This window comes from Pithys albifrons, chromosome Z, assembly GCF_047495875.1.
Source record: "Pithys albifrons albifrons isolate INPA30051 chromosome Z, PitAlb_v1, whole genome shotgun sequence".
Classification (NCBI taxonomy): Eukaryota; Metazoa; Chordata; class Aves; order Passeriformes; family Thamnophilidae; genus Pithys; species Pithys albifrons.
In genome coordinates, this window is record NC_092497.1 from 73,592,439 (window position 1) to 73,611,028 (window position 18,590).

General features: G+C 39.3%; 1 protein-coding gene across 3 annotated transcripts in view; it reads left to right on the forward strand.

Moving 5' to 3' along the window:
- LOC139684328 (transducin-like enhancer protein 4) overlaps window positions 1-18,590 on the forward strand; it is a 98,276-nt gene that overhangs the window by 33,941 nt on the left and 45,745 nt on the right. For 2 of the 3 annotated variants that reach the window (XM_071580139.1, XM_071580140.1), the window contains exon 6: window positions 5,312-5,386. The exons of the other annotated variant lie outside the window; for it this stretch is intronic. In XM_071580139.1, the coding sequence (XP_071436240.1) occupies window positions 5,312-5,386 (75 nt within the window). The remainder of the gene's footprint in view (window positions 1-5,311; window positions 5,387-18,590) is intronic. 3 annotated transcript variants of the gene reach the window in all.

Below are 18,590 nucleotides of genomic sequence, written 5' to 3' on the forward strand. Positions count from 1 at the left end.
CAGCTGCCAGTGAATTAACTAATAACAAGCTATATGGGTTGTTTTTTAACAGGGATCTTCAGTTTCCTGTGCACATTAAGGTGGTCAAATATACTTAGGAGTACAATAAAATGCTAAGCACTGGCATGCATACATGCAAACAAACATCAAAAGGAAATGGTATATACAATCTTCTCCTTTCAAACTTTTTAGTATCAGTTGATGGGTTTTTATGAGATTTATGTGGTTCATAATGTGTTTGCTCTTCTTTGTACATAACTTCCCTTTGAGGTGCTTCTGAAGTTCAGTAAATTTGGATGCAGAGTGTGAGATCTCTTATATAGAAATCAGAGCAGGAGTTCTTATATGCTGTTCGAAAGGAAGTAGTAGTTTGTGGTCTGAGATGTGAGATGCTGAGGAGACAAAATTATTCGCCTCCGTCTTAGATTTGCCCCAGACTAGAGCTTAAACAGTAAGTACAAGGAAACTGTCAGGGGCAGTTTCAGACTACTACCAAGGAAGGCATCTCATTAGCAATTTAGGCATATATTGCTAATAATGTTCTTACAAAGTGGTTATTACATCTTTTCTGAATTGTGGTGCCTGGATGCAGTGACCTAGCTTGTCCCTTTTAGCTTTCAAAGTGTGTGCTATACTCCATGGTAAATGTGTATTTGCACTCCAGTTCTCACTAGCAGTTTTGGCACAACCTTGTTCAGTTACGCTGTTTCTAGATCTGGTTTTTCAGAAGGTCAGCACTGAAGTTCTTAAGCAAGACCTGTACTCCTGAAAACAGATGATAGAATAACAGAGTAATCTGAGTAAAGCATAGCAAAGCCTGCTTACTTCTTCTTGTTCAGTGAATTTTACTTTGGATGTTGGTGGCTGTCCAAGGACAGGTTGCAATTAGGCCTTTTTAACACAGTTGTCAGTGTGCATGCCTGTGGGGAATTTTAGCTGCTCAGTTGCTGTCAGCACAGCTGACCTGTCATTGGGCGTTGCAGGAAGTTCTGGCATGGTGTGAAAAGCCTGGGTATTTTCCTCCTTGCTGCCTTGCCTGTACATGAGCCAGGGCTAGGTGATGACTGTGATGAGAAAATGTGATAGTGAAAAAGGCCACATCCTCCTTGTTGTCTTCGTAGTTGTTCCTATCCACTGTGAAACTGAAAGGAGGTGATTTTCCAGCACAAGGCAAGTGCAGACATATCGCTCATTACAGGAAGCAAAAAGGGGAAAAGAGACAAGAAGTTAGAAAGGAGAAACAATACTAGTCTGCATGACAGGTGGGGCAGGGTATTGAGCTCATTGCTCTGGCCTCTTATATGCAATGCAAAATGCTGTTTTCCAATAACTGAAAAAATACAGGCCTGTCATTTGCTTATGTGCACAGAGGTAGACTAACATTAAATGTGTGTGAAAGTTGCAACCTTGTGTCTATACTCGGTCGGAGGGGGTTGGAGGGTGGGAAGTAACCCTTTTTTGTTGCAGTTTTTCCTTTGCTGTAAAGCTCTACATGATCACTTGATGGTAGGCTGATGTGTACTGAATGCTTTTAGCATAATCTTGCTTCTTGTTGGTGCACAGACCTGGGAAGATGTTCAGGCACAGAGCAGGTATTGAACTACTCATCCTTGGGTACACATTTGGGCTGGGCGGGCCAGCTGCTGTCTTGCTCAGCAGGCTCTTGGACTCTTTGCCTTTCACCTTGGTTTTGGGTTACAGTGGGTCCCTGGAGCCCTGTCAGGGCTATCTCTATGTGTAGAGATCCCCACCCATTACTGGGCCCATAGCTGCTAATGTGGAGCCCCCAGCCCACCTCACTTTTGGAAAGGTTGTGAGCAGACCATTTGGCTCTCAAAACCCTGGATGGGCTTTCCTGCCCCTTTGTCTCCTGCAATGTGTAGTTTGTGCATGTAACTCAAAAGTAGCCCCAGGGTCACTTGAGCAAGCCCTCTGTGGCATTTCAGGGAGCTGAGCAGGAGTCTGCTTGGTTGCTGCACTGAGGTGGGAGTGACAGAGTGGCTAATTACAGGCCATCTATTTCGAGTCTTTTGCATACAGCGCCACTGAAGATTAAATCAATGTTAAAGCAGCTAGCAATGGGAGGGTATTAATTGTCTGTACTGTACCTAATTTAGGTTCAGTGTTATTAGGCCCTTGGGTTTTCTCCTGTCTGAGAAGGCTTGATCCCAAACTATGAGAATCAGCCTTGTGTAGCTGCTCCAGCAGAAATTGGAAAGTGAGATTTTGGTAGTTATAGCCTTTCAATTTCTCTTCCTCTCACCTAAAATGAAATAATATTTCCCCCAAATTCTTCTGAGAGCCATTCTTTCTGTGTTTACTGTGTTTACTGACATCCGATCCCGTCAGATCTCGGAAGCTCAGCAGGGTCAGCCCCGGATTAGTACTTGGATGGGAGACCTCCTGGGAAATGCCGGGTGCTGTAGGTTCTAGTCCTGAGGACTTCACTAGCACCATCCAAGCTCGCTCGGCCGTGGCAGTGAACCTCAGGACTTAAACGGTGGGGCCAGTTCTGTGCACGCTGTGCCTCACCTGAAAAAAAACCCACTGTGCAGGCTGGAAGGGCACACCCATGTGGGAACAGCCCTTCCCAAGTCTTCGGTCCCGAAGCCGAGCCACACACACTGTAAGGGAACAGAAAGCATTCTGACTCTTACGGAGTTGACTTACTTTCCAAATCCTGAATGAAAATTGGAGTAATTTCTAAAATAATTTTTGAGGTTTAAGGCCAGCTTTCTGCAAGTCCCTCAGAAGTTTTTTTTTTACTCCTGCCTGTCACCCTGGGAACAGGATTTAAGTAAATGGGTGTTGAAATTGAAGACTAGATTGAATACTAGAGCTTTCTTTACCTCAGTGCAGAAATAATTGCCTAGAAAGAAGATAATTGTAAATTCTCAGGTAATGATTTTACTAAAAAAAAAAAAGTGAGTATTTTAAAATTTTTTGTTGTTGTTTTTTTGAGTTTTGATGACTTGATGAAAGATTCCGTAACCCATTTTTGGTGTGAATGACCTCCATCAGAAAAGGGTGGTATAATATTTATGATCACCCTGTTGACATGTAGAGACATGTGTCACCAGGCTTTCAGCTTTATGATGAATGAAAGCTGTACCTGTCCTTAAAAAGTGATGACCTGGAGATGATAACACATTTTCAGGAACTCAAAGCCTGAGTATCATGATTTCCTTTTTTTTCTGGTTATCTGTGATACATTGGATGCCAAGAATGTGTTTGCTCACGTTCAGCCTGCTTGTTAGTCTTTACATTGTCTTCTTATAAGTACTGGATTTGGTTTACATTGGCACTGTGGTTTTATAAAACTCTAAAGGGGACTGCTGTGATTCTGTTTGCCTTGTTTGTTTGTTTGTCCAATTAATTCTTCATTGCTTAAAAACAAACCTTAAAACCTCTCTCTTCTCTCTAGCAATGTTTCTAAATTGCCGCCTTCATCATTTGCATTTATCCATTTTTCATAGTTGAGATCAGCATTTCTTACAGTGTCATAGTTTAGGAATGCTACTCCACAACTTCATAGTCTCACTAAAAAAAAGTCACTCAATGAGCAATGAGATCAGAAAATTAACAACAGCAGCAATACTAATAACAAAAATGTACAAAAAGAGTGTGGTTTCCAAGCAAAAATGTTCACAAAGGCTGGGGCAATGAAAAGCAATGTCAGACAGACTCTCCAGCCAGCACACCTTTTTTCCTACCACAGGCCATCTGCCACCTTCTTCCTAGAAGGGAGAACCCTTTATTTCCACCCCACAGCAATGACCTGAGGTGATGCAGAATAACAACCTAAACATGCCCTCAGACCTCCAGGCTCTGCCTCTCATGGCTACTGTGAAAAATTAACTCTGTCCTAGGTGAAACCAGGACAAACAGTTGTGAGTGGATTTTTATGTTTGCTTTTCCCAGACCTGAGGGCTTGTATGGGAGAGAGTTTATTAGTGAAATGCCATTTTTGTTTGTGTGTTGCATTGAGAATTGTGAAATCTGAGTCCACCATGCCCCTGAAGTGGCAGCACCCTTCTTTACAGCCCCCTCTTCCAATGGGGCTTAGGGTGCTCCCTGGTGACTCCTTCTGATGCTGTTCACCTAACTCTTGTTTTGGAGGTGGTCTTGAGGATTTGGGGCCATACTTTCTTTATGCAGCTTTTTGCTCCTGATAAGGATGCACTGGAGGAGTTGCTGGAATGGTCTCTACCTTTACTCCATTCTGTCCATATACACAGCCATAGGGTGGCAAACTTGAATCTTTAAGAGACCTCAGCCTTTAACTTTGTGATAAAAAACATCTAGGGATTGGTTTTGATACAAAGGTGATGATTCATTGTTAGGTTTTAGCACCTCTTCAGATAGGCAAGACCTCCCTCCTTTCTGTGTTCAATCTGTGGCGGTAAATCAAAGATGGCTCACTCCCAGTGCAGATCAAACAACCTATTTGCTGTTCTCCCTGACTTCTCCTTGCAACTGTTTGTTCTGTTTCATCCTGATTCTGCAAGACTGCCTGTGAGGATTAATTTGCCACTGGTGGAGGTCTGAACAGGCATGGATGTGGTTGTAAGATGAGGGCCTTATTTTATTTGTAGTTGATGTTTTCAAATATCAGCATACAGCAATTTTGAGTTTACTGCAGGAATACTGTATCACTCAAACTGAGATAATATAGTCACTGAAGCTTGTAAACTGTGTTGTTAATTAGACCATGTGTTTCTGATGGACTTTTTAAAGCTATTAAAATTTACATGTTGGAGATTGAAATAATTAGTTCTCTTTCACATGTTTGACAGATTTGTGAATGGCATTTTAAATTTCTTTCTTATGGTTGAGCTGGTTTGAAATGTACCTGGGAGGAGAATCAGCATATTGTTCAGTAATGTGGGTGCCATGTGCTTGTTGAAAATACATACCTTTCTTTTTCAGAATACTTAAAAAAAAACAAACCCAAAACGAATTGCTAAAAATTTGCATGGCTGTAAGGAAAGTGGCTTGCAATTGAAGTAAGCCTATAAATTCAAGAGTACTCTGTGCTGATGAACAACAGGAAGAGAGTTTCCCATTAGACAAGTTATAAAATAGCTCTTTGGGAAGCAAAGGTGTGATTCTTAGCATATAATGGCATAAAAATCTTCCCCTTACCTGTATATTTTTGCAGATCAACACATAATTTGATTGCCTGTTAGAGAACAGTTATGTCAGACCCTGCAGGTGTTGAGAAAGCAAATAAAAACAGTTAAAGGAAGAGCCTGTGCTTACTAATTTAGAAAACAAATAATTTTATTCTGTTTCTGATCTTCATTTATAGCACCAGCAACAAGTGGTGCAGGCTGTGGAGCGTGCCAAACAAGTGACCATGGCAGAACTGAACGCAATCATTGGGGTATGTGGTCTTTCCATTTTAGCTTTGATAGTATTTGTAAATAGCTTTTTCTTTCTCTGTTGCATGAACTCATTTCCATCAGATGGGCAAAAGTTGTGGGCAGTGGTGAAATTCAGTAGCTTGATCTTCATATAGGTTGGTTACTACCGGAAGACTTTTTCTTGCACAGTGCCAAGAAGACTAATGGGGTAATTAATGTCTGTATGGTAGCTATTCCCCAAAGCCGGGTCAGTATCTGGTGGGGTTGTTTTGTGGTAGGTTTATTTTTTTTGGTGGGGTTTGGGTTTTTTTGTTGTTTTGTTTGTTTGGTTGATTGATTGGTTTGGGTTTTTTGTTTAATGGTTTGGGGTGGTTTTTTGTTTGTTTGTTTGTTTGTTTTTTGGTTTTTTTATCCTTTTAAAGTAACATTGCTTCCTTTGCATACCAGCTGCCCGTCTCCTTCTGCAGCTACAATTACAGGTAGACTTCATATGGCATACTATTTTGCCCATCCCTGCTGCCCACATCTTTTTCTGGGTGTTGACTCAAGACTCTGAATATTTATCAGAATTTTTATTTTTACAGTAAAAAATAGCTGTTACCTTAAAAAACAAAAAGCAACCAGCCAAGCAAAAAAAACCCTTAAAAACCAGAAAACTCAATCAACCAACCAAAATCTATGGCAGAACAACTCATCACCAGTGTGCTTATAGGTACCCTGCTCCTAAAGTAAAAAATGTAGGTTTTTTGAGCTCCCGGGGTTCCGGCGCGAGAATCAAAGACGTAACCTCCATAGGAGTATGATCAGTGTTCTGATTTATTGTTTGCATTACACACACACATATTGCATATTCTCTCAGTCTACGAATAGTACAGGAATATCATTGGTCTATGGCTAGGGCGTGCTACCAGCTGGATTGGTACTTTTCTCAAAACTATGCCCTTCTCTATCAGTGTGTTTACCTGCTTCTCCTGGCAGCTGCCGCATTCTTCTATTGTTTACTGCTCTTCTTGAAGGAGGCTCAGGGACAAAGGGGCCCCGTTTCCCTCTCCATGGCCTGGACTGTGCACATAGGCTTCCAAAAACACACTATGACCTGTGTTATTGAAATATTCCTCAACATGCTCCCAGTCATCTAAAAATATGTATGTGTGTAGTCCCTCTTGTAAAAGCTTTTCTACCAGTGGTATTAGCCTGGTATAGAGATTTTATGGATGTGGGCAGCCACAGTGTTTATGTAGTACAACTGTAAAGGACAGACATAACAAAAAAAGCCATGGATGTTCACACTACATAAAATAAAGGTGAGAAGTCATAGCTTAATAGCATATTATTCTCATGTATAATTATGCATCTGGAGCAAGCAGTTGTTTAAGTTATTCTAATGAATATACTACAACTGTACTTCTTTCTTCTGCACCCACCCAAATGCTTTTTCTTTTGTGTATAGATTATACATAAAAGTATTTTCCTTTTTTTTATTCAGTGTATCAAACATACTTTGAAATGCTAATTATTCCATTTACTTTCATTAAAATTCAAATTGCTGAGTGAAGATGTGGATAAGGGTCACCGAATAATCAATCTGAAGTGAAGATATTGCTTCAATTATGCTTCTGTCTTTTAACAAGAAAATCAGGACTTTCTGATCATTGCTGACAGTAGTGTAGAGCAATGGTCTGATTGTAGATTGTTTTTAATAGGCTGTTTCTCTGACCACAAGAAAATGTTGGTAGTCAATTAGAAATTATAAATGGAAAAGAGTAACCTTTATTTCCTCTGAAATGCCCGTTAGAAAGAAGGGGGTGAATGAGAACGCACTGTGTAGAATCATGGATAACATTTGTTGTATGTTTTTTACGCTCCAGTGGGAAGAGTGGGAAATGAATAATTTCCCAATTAGTTTTCATTACCTAACCAAAAATACTGCTTTCTATTAACATTCTTTGCATAAAGTAAGTAGCTAAAGGTTGACTTCTTTGTTGAGGAAGCTTTTATATGCGTGTGCTGCATGTGCATGTATGGTTTTGCATATATGTGCACACGCATGTACTTCAGTCTACTTGTGCATATTTTAGCCATTAAACATTGTATGTATTACAGAGACTGCAAAAAGCAATTTAATTTCTGATAAAGAAAGCAAATGTGAAATATATGAGGTTATAGATACTGGCTATTCACTACTTATTTAAGTTTATCCTGCTTTCATGAACCACTAAACCACAAGAATAAATATAAACAGACTAGACACCTGTCTGGGAACCTGGCATTAGCTTCTCTTGGTCTTGCATCTGAATTTGTCTAGTCATGGCCACTAAAATTATATTGCTTCCAAGTTTTTTAAACTATCAGAATTTTCGATTTGTGCATTAAAATTGAATAGCTCTTGCCTCCCTCAGAAGACTGATTTTTTACCTTGCTCTACTGCCTTTTTTTACTCCACTGTTTTATGTTGACTTAAGAAATGCTATATGACCTCATCTTTAGTTTTAGAGAAACAGGAGCAAGACAGAATGAATATTTCGTATTCATCAAGTTTAAAGAGAAGTAATTAATACAAATTTTAAAAGATTCATTTTTGAAAATGGAATAAATAAGAAATCAAGTTACCAAACTTAAATTTGTGTTGCATGACTACCCTCAGAAAGAGAAATTAAGAGAGATTAAAAGTCTGAAAATGTACCATGGGACTAAAAAAGGCTTGTTGTACTTTGTCAAGTGAATACCCATAAAATTACAATAAAGAACATAATTTGAAATCAATTACTTTTATATATACCTGATTAGGTTGTCATATATAATTTTGCTGTTTTCTAAGTATGACAGTATTTCTATTCTTTTAATACCACATGGTATTTAAAAAAACTTCCAAAGAGTATTTAACCCATTGAACTGTGTATCAGACAGACAGAAACAGTATTTGAGTTTTTGAAATACAACTGTAGCTTAAGTTTCTCTGTGCTGTGAGAGGGTCCTATTCAGTTCACCTCACTCATGCTAAACCACTTTGGTTTTCACAGAGCAACCCTGACTTTGGGTTTAAAATGGATTCCTCCAGAATGGAATATGGGAAAAGAATCAAATGTGGCCCGATCATTGTCTCTCTGTGTGTTTCACACACACATTCATTTTTGTATGAATGTGCTGTGGTATAATGGAATCTGATGAAGAACCTTTTAACTTTGCAATATTATTCTATCTTCATTGGTAAATGAATCAAATCACTGATCCATGCAGTTTAAACGCAAAATACTGAAGTGAACCTGAAGCCCAGAGAGACTGCTTGTTCGCCTTACAGTAAACTAGTTATATTTAATGGAATGAAACACAGTTATAATTACTTCTTTCACAGGTCATGTTCAGTTTAAAACTGTTGATGGGCTCAAACAAATTAAATATCATCTATCATTTTCTGGAGAGATTCAGTGAAAAAAACTAAATCAAATCTGGGTTTATCATAAGTGTGCTACAAGAGGATGATAAATCTACAGGCATACAGAATCTGCATCTGGTGTTTGCCATGCATGGTGTGTTGCTGTGTTCTTACTTGGGGCAATTGGTAGTGCACATCCAGATCTACTTTCCAGGCTGGGTGTGGAAGAATGAGCAGTATGATCTATCCAGTTGATCTCGTCATGTGTCATAGCTACCGTGTTTTTACATTAGAATCCACAAGATTTCACTGTTGGAACAACACACAAATCATGCCTTAAATCAGCAATATGATCTAATTAGGAATGATGTTTTCATTTCCTGTATTAAGAAATTGAGTTATCTAACTTGCTTAAAATGTTAAGGTTTGTTTTCTTTTAATATATACACTGTACAATTGGAACATGCTGTTGAGTGTGCTTATGTTTTAATAGGGGAACCAGGGAATTAGCTTGTAACTTTTTAAGAATTTTATCAGAATGTTACTTTTCCCTGCTGTTTAAGATTGTAATTTTTCAACTACAGTTGGGTAGTAATGCAGAAATAAAGGCTACTGCTTGTATGCCTGTTTATCACATGGAGAGAGAGAAATGCACTAAAAACTTAAGAACAGGTATGTGATGGTGTTCAGAGAAAATGCAGTTTAGCACAAGAAATGCTGAACCTCAATTTTTAGCAGTGACATTTTAATGATAGGAAGTCTGCAAAATTATTTGCCATCAATTGTGAAGGCAATAACAAGCCTTGGTGGTTTTTCACACCCTCTGTGTTAAGTGCTTTCAGAATGACAGCATAAACTGTGTTGGAGAACTCCAAGGAAGTAAAACTGATTAAAATGTTCATGCTTGAATGGTACTGATGGAATAGTTCATTTGGACTTTCTCTACCTCCTGCAGCTCAAGCTGAAATATTAAAATTCAGTGAATTTAAATCTCTCTCCCCTCAGCTCAGGAAAAAAAACATTACATTTTAATAGGTTTTAAACTCATAATTCATTGGTTTGGAGCAGCATTATTAAATCTATTTAAATATTACTTGTATTACTAAGGAAATGATTGAAATATTTTTTTTCTTTACCATTCTATACATCTGAGTGAAAAAAGGTTGTTCTTGGTTTAATTTTAAAGCGTTTTGTTTTAGTATGCCACTTTTATTATCTTCATTAAGAAAATAAAGAAATGGCACTTACTGGAGAAAGGGTTCCTTCTGTCTTGTCATGTGTAATTACCAACCTATAATGTTGCTTAAATACACTGCTTGTCACAATTTCTGCCCTATATTTGAGGCCGAGGTTCTTGTTTGACCCATTTTGAAAGGTTTGTAATTTTTCGTTGCTTTCAAGCAAGTGATCATTTTACACCTATGAAGAGCACTACCATCTTGAAAAATAGCACTATTACATGGCAGGCATGGAACCTTTGAAAGTGGTGTGGTGCAGGTAATGCACACAACTTGAAATGAAAAGTTGGCATCGGTATCTGCCATCATTGCTGTAGTGCCAGTTGTCCAGGGTTCCAGATCCTAGATGCTGAGGTGCTTCTTTACATTGGTGCTTAATGTGCAGTGGCATCTCCTGCTCCTCACTGAGGGTGGATTGTTTCTGGCTCTTGTGTGTGCTTGTGCTGTGAGGAAGAGTGAGGGGTTTTCTGCTTGAACCAATGCAGACAGTTTGTATGGAAAAGTCATTCCTGCCCAGTGCATGCATTTGGAAATGATAGCGTCAGGGAGGATGGGAAAGTGCAATAGAGCAAGCATGTTGTAGCACAGGGGCAACTGTCACTTGTCTCTGCAGTGCTTCTGTGTTGCTTGTTCAAAGATGTGTTAAGCGGTGATTGAAGCTTAAAACCTGTAAAACAAGTTGGTGACCTGCTGTATGTTGTACACAGGTTGTTACAATAGGAAGGTGGCAGAGGACGTAGACTTAATTGGTATGTGCTTTGAGTTGTGTTTGTGTACCCTAAAGAAATGCTGACATTTGTTGCTCTACATTTAATTACTCTTGTTTTCTGATTGTATATTGAGGGTGTGTGGTGATGTGGTTCTGCAATTTTTTGATCCTGCTTAGTGCCTGAAATTGAATTGTAGAAGGAATTACAGATACAGAAAGGTTTTGGGTGAGCACTTTTGGTTTTGAATTATTCACCGGTAGTCTGGCTAAGTTAAAGACATACTGTTTTGGGTATAAAGAGCTGTTTTGAAGGGATTTGTTGTCGTGTCCCCTTACTCGGATCTGTCAGCCTCAGAGAGAGGCTTGAAGGTGAGGCCTGATTTAAATAAATCTGTTCCATATGCAGTATTATCTGGATTTAAAGAAGGTGAAAATAAAGCACAGGAACTTTGTAGGCATTTCCAAGGAAAATAATTAGAATATAAATAATTTCCTTGTTCCATATGTACAAAAAAAAAGCATTCCTAGGATGAGTTTTAAATACTGTTGCTACTCTTCAAATAGGCTGCCACTGTTTTATACTTTTTCTCGTATTTTCAATGGCTGCGGTAGCTACTGGATTTATGTTAGCCTATCACTATATGAGCAGTCAGTGTAACATTGCAGTGTGAAGTGCTGATCATTTACTACATTTCACTTCCAATATGCTGGTGCCAGAGGTCTTGCTCATTATGTTGTAAATGCATATGACAGAGTGTTAGAGCTCACACACTGTATCTGATCAGGCAGGAGAGCTGACTTTAGCATCCATGTTTCTCAAGGTTTTGCAAACCCTGGTACCAAAGCTATGTGACCACTGTATCTTTTTACCTTTAAAATTAGGATTAATCAGTGTAGATAAGAGGAGTCCTATGGAGAGTTTTCTTGATGTTCTACAGAATGAACATATGCAACATTTTATAACTTATTTTTGTGTACTTTCACTTCACACACAGTAGAAATGACAAAACACTTGCTCATGTGGTCTGTACTCCCATATACAGAAGATGCAGCCAAGCAAATACTGATGTACCATGCTCCATCTAGGTCTGTTACATGCTATATATTACCTTCAGTGATGGCCTTATACCAGTGCTTTGGAAAAAAAAGTGTTTGATTTTAAAATATTGTGAAGGCAGGAGTTTCACAAAAGGGCTTCTTTGCAAAATCAGCAATGTTTTTGTAGTCAGTGGAGAGGCCATCTATTTAAATAGGTATGCTTACTGTACAGTATAGCCTAAAGACAGTTGTTATGGTGTCATGGTTTCATATCACTGAGTTCTGATATCACCAGTCAACAAGGCTGTAGGTTTACAACTAGACTTCTTCCCAGCCACACTTTCTAGGCTGCTTCCTACAGCTGTGAATGGGGACCAGGACCCTATACAGTGAATGAGTTGAGTTGTTTGCATTTCTTCAGTTATATGGATAGTACTTTCTTTGTCTTTAATCTTAAGTACAGGACAAAGCAAAGACCTTAATGCTTAACTGGGATGAACACTGAAGTACTGAATAAGTAAAGTATTTCTACATGTTAAGTTCATCCATGAGAAAGGAGTTTAGGAGATCTTAAATCTTTTAAGTTGTCTGATATTTCAGAATGTTTGGCTTTCATTAGCTAGACAGTTCCTTGCTTATTGTTTGGTGAACTTAGCACAGACACTACCTTAGTATATGAGTGCTTTACAAACACTGATGAACTTATTCCAGTAATGTTTCTGGAACAAGGAAGTACTGCATTCCCTGTTATACCTTTGAAAGAGACTGAGGCAAAAAGAACACAGTCTTGGGGCTGCAACTGAAGTCCAGGTGCTTTGGTCTTTCCCATAGCAAAGCTGCTGTAAGTGGGAAACTGCACTAAAGCGACCCAATACTATTTAAGTTTCAGTTACTTGACTAATAGGCATTATTTAAAGAGGCAGACACTACATGTCTCAATGAAATTGCTTGCAGAGAGAAAATAGTATCCTCATGTCCTAACACCTCTGGGAAGAGGCTACTTACCTCTGAAAAGAGCAGGCATTACAGTGCTCTGCACAGGACCAGAGCTGCATCAGAAATGGCAGTCTTTAAGGACACAGAATGGTTTGGAAAGAATGGATCAATCCATGCAACCCAGGTTTTTATGCCAAGCAAAGACCACTTGCCGAAATCCAACAAAGTGTGTATTTGTGTGTTGAAAGTATGATGAGATGTAGTGTTAGCTCTTAAAGTTATGGAGCCTGTGCTTCTCAGTAATCTCTATGTAGAAATTAAGCTGGTAAGGATTGACTTTATAAGATGCATTAGAGAAATGCATGTGTGAGATGTATAACATGCATCTCTTTTTTTGCTGATTACTACGTGACTCTAGAACTATACCTTGTGAGGAATGTTTCAAGTGAATTATAGTTCCAAATTAAAAGCTCTGGTAATAGAATTGCTCATAGATTTAGCCACTTGGATCCCTCTGTGATCAGTGACATTCCTTTTCTTCTAACTTCTGTTGTTTTGATTCATGATACAGCTCACATGGTATTTCTTTCACTTTTCAGCCTGGTGTTTCAGAATCTTTTTTATGTGGTTACCCTAGAAGATTATTTAGAAGTCTGCTGGGGAGAACATAAGCATTGCTATCATTTTCTGGCTCTAAAAAAAAAAGACCAAGATTCACACGGTCACAATAGACATGCTGTTTACCTACTGTTAGACCAGAGGAGAGAAAAAACCCCTCTTCCTGGTGTCTGTGGGTATGATGTGAGTGGAGTGCTTTGTAAATAAGGTACTTGAACCAGTGTGCACCTACTTAGTCTGAGAAGATTTTTGCTGTCTGTTTATCTGTAGCAGAAAACATCCATTTGCTGCCATTGTTATTCCTTACACTAGTCTTTGTGAAAAGGTTTTGAAGTGGAGGTTTGGTATGTTGAGGCACATTTCACACCAGTGTTCCTCCTTATGGTAAGACCTTGGACTTACCTCCATTTGTGCTGTCTGCCTTCTTTGTCAGGAGATGTGGATTTTGCTTAGCTAGGAACTGCTGGGGGAGAAGGAATTAAGAGAGTTTTAAGTGGCATGATTTATACAGGAATTTCTGCCCTTTATTAATTGATAATAGAAAGTGATTCTGAAGAGCTTAATTCTTCCTCCCTCTGCCATCAGTGTGAAATTGAGATGAAGTCCTGCAATCAGAAGAATCCACTGAACGCCAGTGTTCTGTGGGAAGGTGAACTTGGCCTTTTGCAGGGGACTAGGTTTTTCCTTTATTAAGATTTTGTCCTTTTTTTACTATGAATCCTTTATTTGCTAGTAGGTTGTATTAATTTTTTTGTCCTCTATCTGTACTGTTTTACTCACTGAAAAGTAGTCGTGGAAGTGAAAGGGAGGACAAATGGTGAAATGTATCCTAAGAGAACGGAAATGTGCTTTGCATGTATTGTCTTTCATCCCACAGTATGATTTCAGGACATGACTTTTTGTTCCTAGTTCACTTAAAAGATCTTTGAAGCAATTTGTAGAGATACGAGTCTAATGGTTTCTTTGTTACTTATGTAGGAGTTCTAAATGCTCCTATTCTGATTAATGACAGCTATTGACTTTTTTCCTTCCCCCCATAGTTTGCTCAGTACAGCTTACTTTGCTCCTGTGAAGTCAGCATCCTCAAAGACAGAAATTACTGGTTCGTAGACAGCTAGAAACCTAGTATTTGATTCTTTAAAAAAACAAAATTACTTTTATTATTATTAGTCTCTTATTTCTTTGTTTTTCATTCTTTTCCCCTAGATTTTTTCCTAACCTGTGCATAGAGGTGTCTGAGGTTTTTAGTAGGTCAGCAGAATTTGTGTGTTTATAATTTCCACTAAGTTCTGATAGCTTTTATAGAATCACAGAATTTTCTAGGTTGGAAAAGGCCTCTAAGATCAAGTCCAACTATTAAACCCGCACCACTGTGTTTACCACTAAACCATGTCCTCAAGAGCCAAATCCAGAAGTTTTTCTGGGCATTTCTGGATACGGTGTTTCCACCACCTCCCTGGGCAGCCTTTTCCTATACCTGACTGCCCTTTTAGTGAAGGGATTTTTCCTAGTTTCTAATCTAAACCTCCCCTAGTGCAACTTGAGACCATTTCCTGTCATCCATTAGGTAGTTGCCTGGGAGAAAAGACCAGTGCACTACAACCTCCTCTCAGGCTGTTGTAGAGAGTGATAAAAGTCACTTGAGACTCCTTTTCTCCAGGCTAAACAGCCCAAGCTTCCTCAGCCATTACTCACAAGACTTGTGCTCCAGACCTTTCAACAGCTCTATTGCCCCCTTTTGGGCTTGCTCTAGCACCTCAGAGTCTTTCTTGTAGTGAGGGGCCCATAACTGGACGCAGTACTCAAGGTGCAGCTGCTCTGGTCCCAAGTACAGTGAGAGGCAATCCCTTCCCTGGTCCTGCTGGACACACAATTGCTGATACAAGCCAGAATGCCATTGATCTTCTTGGCAACCTGGGCACGCTCCTGGCTTATATTCAGTCAGATGTCAACCAGCACCCCCAGGTCCTTTTCCACTGGGGGACTTTGCAGCCACTCTGCCACAGGCCTGTAGTTGCTGCCTGTGGTGGTCGTGACCCAAGGGCAGGCCTTGGCACTTGACCTTGCAGAACCTTGTATTGTTGGCCTCGGCCTATCGATCCACTCAAGAACCCTCTACAGAGCCTTCCTACCCTCCCGCATGACTTGGTATCATCTGCAGATTGACTGAGGGTACACTCAGGCCCCGCATCCAGATCATCAATAAAGGTGTTAAAACAGGATGGCCCCAATACTGAGCCCTGGGGAACACCACTAGTGACTGGCCACCACCAGGTAATGTGATCCATTCACTACTACTTTCTGGGCCTGGTCTTTGGTCAGTTTTTATCCAGCAAATAGTGCACCCATCCATACCATCGGAAGCCAGTTACTCCAACAGAATGCTGTGGGAAATGGTGTCAAAAGCTTTACTAAGGTCCATGTAGACAACATTCAGAGCTGTTCCCTCATCCACTAAGTGGGTTACTTTGTCACAGAAGAAGGATCAGTTTGGTCAAGCAGGATCTGTGTTTTACAGACCTGTGCTGGCTGGGCCTGATTCCCTGGTTATCCTGTATGTCCATGATGGTACTCAAGATGATCTATTCAATAACCTTTCCTAGCACTGAAGTCAAATTCACAGGCCTGTATTTCTCTGGATCCTACTACTGGCCCTTCTTGGAGGTGGGGGTCACATTTGCCAACTTCCAGTCAACTGGGACCCCCCTGATTACCTAGGACTGCTGGTAAATGATGGAATGTGGCTTGGTGAGCTCTTCCACTAGGTCCCTCAGTACCCTTGGGTGGATCCCATATGGCCCTTCTTCTTCAAGAACTGAAAACTCTTTATTTTTTGATTGCTGTGCCCAAGTCAGCCTCTGACCACCACATCTCCCAGTAATCTATGTTCGCAAACAGCAGGTCCATTGTGGCACCAGTCCTTTTTGTCTCACTCACCCACTGTACTGAGAAGTATCTTCCACATGGTCCAGGAACCTCCTGCGTTGTATTTACAGCAGACATAAGTTGAAATCCTCTACGAGAAAATGGACCTGCAATGGTGAGAATTCTGCCATCTACCTCTTCATCTTGGTGGTCTATTATAGACTCCCACCAGGGTAGTTCCTTTTACTCTGGGCACTGTAATAATTTTCAAAATGATCACTCTTCCTTGAAATATTCTGTGATTCTGTAAACGATTAAGGGTTGTAGTTTGTTCTACCGTACATCAGTACCATGGTCTCTTTATGGCACACCAGTCATATGGTATATATGCATATAGCTCCAGAACCATTCTACCAGAGGAACTGCTGCAAGACTCTCTTTGTAAGCTGTTTTGCTGTGTTGTATGTTAACATTAGAAAAGTTGGGTTTTTTTTGTAATGGTATGTCACCAGAGAGAGAACAGTACAAAGGAAGTACAAAATAGTGCAGAACACATCAAGGGTGTGAACAGCCGTGATAGGTAAAACTTGGTAATCATCCTAGGCACACTCATAAATGTATGTCCCAGAGGACTTTGCTGGTGTTCAGACCATTGACATAGTGTGTACTTGTGAGCCATTGCTTTTATTTATTTGTTTCCTCTTCACCTTAGTTTCTTTTTCATCAGTATGCTGTCATACTAATGATGCACTCTAAACAATCAATCACATCATCTAACTTATTTCAAACAAACAATTAAGCTATTTTATTCAGATTTATCATATTCCCTTCCCAGCAGTATTGCAGGTATGAGTAATGAATACATTTGTATAAGTATGAAAAAAATACCTTTTTGAGACTTCAGTTTATTAGCATTAGAAATGTCTTCAGGTTAAAGGAGGTTCAGGTTATTAGGGTAATGGCGGTGAGCTTTCAGGTTCTGTAAGAGGAAAAGTGGTAGACTACTGCAACACAGAGCTGCTTGGAAAGTATCCAGTAAAAACTTGAACCTTTTCCAGGAAAATAGGCTTTGAATGTGCTGACTATAACAAGAGAGCATTTGTAACTAATTTGTTAGTGAGTTTGTTACCACATTTTACTTTAAATTTGATCTCTTAAGATGTGTTGGGAAAAGAATTAAACTAAGCGTGAATATTTAGAGTTGTGGTTGTATAAATCGGTGATTCTTAGATAAAGACATCTTGCAAATCCTTTGTACTCATTTGCTTAGACATGACTTTGGAGTTATTTTATTCCTTAGTGTAGACTGCCTAGAATAGTATGCAGAAAATAAAAGTAACACTAGGAGCAACCAAATTCTGTCTTTGTTTGGCAAGCATTAATATGTTTTGAATGTTTTACTTCAGTTTTTACAACTGAGCTGATTTAAATTATCATTTACCTAAACTTATTACTAAAAGAATGCAGTCTTCTTTTCTGGTTTCTTTCTGATTGCTGTGTTTACCCCTTACTCGTATTTTTTTTGCATGTTGGATTTACCTTAAAAATATTACAATCTATTTTGCAATTCCATAGGGCATATTTCTAGGTAGCTATCTTGATTGCTGTGCATATTTTCAAATAGTTTTGGAAAATAGCATCAAAGTTTTCACCTATTATACGTAGATGCTGAAAATGTGCGCTTGATTTTATGCATACTGAAGTCAGCCGTAATGAGATTGTCTAAAGTTAAGCACATGGTAAGAGTTCATAAATATCATGACTAAAGATAATAACTTAAAACAAAACTGGAGAAAGGGGAAGAGAAGGCATTACAGCAACATCAAAAAAATTTTGCTTGCTCTGCTGGCTCATTTTTGGGCTTTCCTTGCAAGTTTTTAAATTGTGCTACGTGCAGAAACAAATGTACTTTATTCCATAGTGGAATATTTCTGTGTGTGGAGAATATCTCCAAGTTGCCTTACTCCTCCGTATCTGTGGCATTTTGATGACTAGAGGAGATCATCTTTTTTACCACTTTGTAACACTAACCTGATGCCCAGTGGGCTAAGGATTTGCCTGTCCAAGTTTCAGTGTAACCACATAGCTGCATGCAGGCCACCTGATGCTCACCAGTGACACCCTATGGACAAGGGAAAGCAAAACCAAGCTGTCAATGTTCTGGATATTTGAATACAGTAATAGTTTTCAAAGGTCTGAAAGTGGCAATCAGAGGTGTGATGTCACTTTGTCTTTACCTTCTTAACTAATCCTATTAGCAAAGAGCAGTAATTACAGGATAATGTACTTTTACTTCCTTTTCTTCCTCTGTATTCTGAGTGGAAAAACCTGCTCAGTGCATCACTTGCATTTGAGTCATTTCTAGTGCCTCATTTTTTGTGTTCAACATCATTTCTTGTACTGAAGAAAGTCATAGTCCTTTCCCATACCAGTGCAATCCTAGTCCA